This window comes from Leiobunum rupestre, chromosome 3 (assembly GCF_980474605.1).
Source record: "Leiobunum rupestre chromosome 3, qqLeiRupe1.1.hap1, whole genome shotgun sequence".
NCBI lineage: Eukaryota > Metazoa > Arthropoda > Arachnida > Opiliones > Sclerosomatidae > Leiobunum > Leiobunum rupestre.
The window spans coordinates 14,866,355-14,870,142 of NC_143386.1; the positions used below are offsets into that span (position 1 = coordinate 14,866,355).

Here is a 3,788-nt window from a genome sequence, read left to right on the forward strand (position 1 = left end):
AACAACGCTCCTAGTGGCAAAATTTTGAGATAGGATGGTGTCCTTTAAGAAGGTTTAACCGGATAACAGTCTTTGAAATTTGACCAAAAGCGAATAAAAACTAAAGTTTCTAGAGAAATAACTACGACAAAAAACACAAGTATACATACTATTAGGGCAACGTAAGCAAAAAAATAAATAAAACTTGGCATTAATATATTAATCAGAATATATATAAGGTGTTAGGTATCTTAATAATGTACTAGTTACTTAACATTATGAATTAACTGGAAATGTTATTTATCTTTAAAGAATTAGTAAAGAATGTTATCTTATACATTCTCCATAGAATTTTTATGCCATTCGCTTGTACCAAGAATTAATTCTGGTAACTAAGAATATGGAACTGTACAGATTTTACACCTCACACCAGCACACTTCATAGCGAAAGTTTATCTGCTTTCACGATCGCGATTAATATTTACATTTTGTGAGGATGGTACCAGAGTTTAATGCTATTGACCTATATTCGTAGGTACCTGAACACATTCGTGCTTTAAGTAATTACAAAATTTAGGATTCTTTTACTTCATATTTAAAAATATACCATGTAACAATATAAGATTTTTAACTGGAAATTTATTATCTCCCCCTAAAGAAATGGTAATGCTTGTTTTTTAACACTTTCCCTTAAAGAAATTACAAAATTTTGGTAACATTATACCTCAAAATATGCAGTATACAATATACAGTAACTATGTAACAGTAAAAAATATTTACACAAATTTATACATCGTATGAAAATTTTAAAGATCTTTCGAATATAGAAAGTTGGTAGTTGTTGGTCCCGGATTCAAGACAAGATACACTGCATTGAAAACCTGAAGAGATTAAAAGTAAAGTATTATTGCCAGTGTAAAAAGCGAACTTACGGACAAACTAAAATAAAAAATCTAGCAACTTTAACAATAGTTAATTAATGAGGAAGATTATTACCCTGAATGCAAAATTTCATTCAAATCACACAGTTTTTACAAAAATTTCGCATTCGATTTGGTCATAAGTAAGCGTTGCTTCAATAAGTATTTGCATTAATGTATTTATTTCAAGCATAAATATATAGAACTGCATATGGGCAACGTTATGAAACTAGGCTAGTTTCTTTGCCAAGGCTTAGCGCGGGCGCGAAATTTATTTATTTTTTATTGAATGAAAATAGGTAAAAAACTAAAAATATACATAGTAAATACCTTATTTATATGATTATCAACTGATTTTGTAGTAGCAAAGGTATTCTTAACAGGAATTAGGTTTTGTGGATCAAGCCAACTGTCTCCTGATTGGCTTTAGTGATTACGCGAAACGCGAAAAGGGAGCGCCCATTTTAGCCCCAGATGGTAGAAAGGGTCATGATATAGTTCGATATTCATGGTTGAAATGATTACATTCATGGTATTCGAAACTACGAAATTACGAAAGAGAAATGTTAAAACACCAACCCGACTTTAAGACTTTTGATTGGACGAAGTTGGAATATCAGAATCCCGTTTCTCTTGTTTGATTTTCACCGGAAACGTAGACTTCTCGTCCCAGTCCTTTTCCGTTTTGATTTTCAGTTGTTCGGAGCTCAAAGGAGTATCCTGTTTCTCTGATTTTATCTTACACAAAAACGTGATGTTTGGGATCTCGGGTTCGATCTCAGTCTTCTCGATCATGGCACTCGTTACAGTCTCAGTTTTGATTTTCGGTACAGTTTTAGGAGAAGCAGGGCTCTGCTCCTTCGGGTGTGGATTGCCCCAAAACCGACGTGGCCTGTGCCAGTGCGCTTGTTGGTAAGGGCGGAACATCATTGGCTGATTACGACGTCGGTAATGTGGTTGAAACCCAGATTTACGTTGATTCCAATGATTAAAGCCACCAGAATTTTCACATGACCGAAAATTGTTCCCGTTACTTGGATCTCCACATAACGGACTTATAAGGTTCTTAGCAGGTTGATAATTTCTAAACTGCCCTTCACCTGCATTAGAGATACCACCGAATGGACCTATGCGGTTCTGAGCAGGTGGATAATTACCGGATAGTCCTTGACCAGCATTAGAGATACCACCGAATGAACCTATGTGGTTCTGAGCAGGTTGATAATTACCGGATAGTCCTTGACCTGCATTAAAGATACCACCGAATGGACCTATGTGGTTCTGAGCAGTTTGATAATTACCGGATAGTCCTTGACCTGCATTAGAGATACCAGTACCGAACGGACTTACATGGTTCTTAGCAGGTTGACAATTACCGAACGGTCTTTTACCTGCACGAGACATACCATCAAACGAACTCTTGGCGTTTCTAGAAGTCTGAAAGTTGCTGAACTGTCCTCGACCTGCATGAAACACACCACCGAACGGATTTACGGAATTTCGAGAAAGCGGAATATTATTGAAATTTCCAGAAAAAACATTGCTACACTGCTGTGAATAGGTCTGGTTTCTTTGTACTTGATGTAAGGCACTTTGAAGGTTACTTAAAGTGACTCTTTGTGCAGGAGGATTGGTAGTCATGGGCGGATATGACAAAACGTCTGATGGTCTACTTGCTGTAATGGAATTCTGAATGTAAATGGTAGTAGTTTCTGTAGTAGTTACCGTAGTCGATGTCTCTTGCTGAGGTAATGGACGTTTCTCTTTTTTTTTAGGTTTGGACTTGTCTTTGACCGTTTTTTGAATTTTTAGCAGAAGGACATCCGGTGAACCGTCCACTATTAGGTCTGGTGACCGTTTAATACCAGTACGTGGTTCCATCATTCTCAACTCTTGATTGAACTAATTCTTCTCCAGTCTCCAAATCAACCATAACGACGGTCTTCTCTTTCTCGAAGACGAAAATATCCAAGTCATCGTCTATCATTAATACGTCATCGTCACAGTGTGGATACAGAGATTCTCGCGCGGTTGTCGCTGTAAAAACCTGATTCACTGCTTCATCGGTAGCTCTACCCTGGCTCCCAGTTTTTGCTACCTTTTTAACTGGATGCCTGGTCACGTCAGATATTCTAAACCTGTCTCCGGTTTCCTCAACTTTATTTCCGGTTTGCTCAACTTCCTTAACTTCATTTCCGGTTTTTTCAACCACCTCAACTTCATTTTCGGATTTATTTACCTCCTCAACCAGATTTCCGGTTGTCTTCACCTCGGTAACCTCAAACATTTCATCCCCGGTTAGATCCAGAGTTGTAATTACTGGGTCATTTTCTAGAATTATTACATCAGGTTCTTTGGGGGTAATTATAACTTCATCCGTATCATCGTTAAGCACAATCATGTCGTTGGATTCCGAAATGAACAGTACGTCGTCGTCTTGCCTATTTCTCTTCCGCAATGTTACGGGTACTGACCTATTTCCACCTCGGTTAAAAAGAAGAAAAGGAAATCGATGGTGCACGGGTAAAGCGAGCCAATCTGCCGACCAATTCTCGATGGACAAAGACAGCGAGGTTTGAGACAGTAGGGTGGTTACCAAGTTCCCGAATGAATCCAAAAACCTTCTTTCCGCGTGAATAAGTCGTCCAAACTCAACGTACTGGGATGACATACCAGCATTGGAAGTAGTAATAACTGACAAAGTCCAAGTACAATTACGATATGATAACATATTCGATCTATTCTGAAGCGAAGTGACGTGATTAGCGATTTGACTATCAACTAACGCCATTGAATTATTAGTTTGAGAAGCGATGATGTTCGCGCGATTATTTTCAGTTTCGGAGTTAGTGAGTTTGGACATTTGTGGTGAGTATGGACTGTCTTCGC

The 3,788-nt window shown here is 38.0% G+C and overlaps 1 protein-coding gene across 1 annotated transcript; it reads right to left on the reverse strand.

Moving 5' to 3' along the window:
* Positions 1-259: 259 nt before the first annotated feature.
* On the reverse strand, positions 260-2,875 carry LOC149949557 (uncharacterized). Its single transcript, XM_090167861.1, has 2 exons — positions 1,479-2,875; positions 260-860 (listed from the first exon to the last, which is right to left on the reverse strand). Exon 1 carries the CDS (start codon positions 2,781-2,783, stop codon positions 1,485-1,487), a length of 1,299 nt encoding a protein of 432 aa, XP_090023987.1. The 5' UTR covers positions 2,784-2,875; the 3' UTR covers positions 260-860; positions 1,479-1,484.
* Positions 2,876-3,788: the final 913 nt, after the last annotated feature.

Excerpts from the sequence above, each read along its gene's own strand:
- LOC149949557 (XM_090167861.1), bottom strand. The coding sequence starts at position 2,783 with ATGATGGAACCACGTACTGGTATTAAACGGTCACCAGACCTAATAGTG.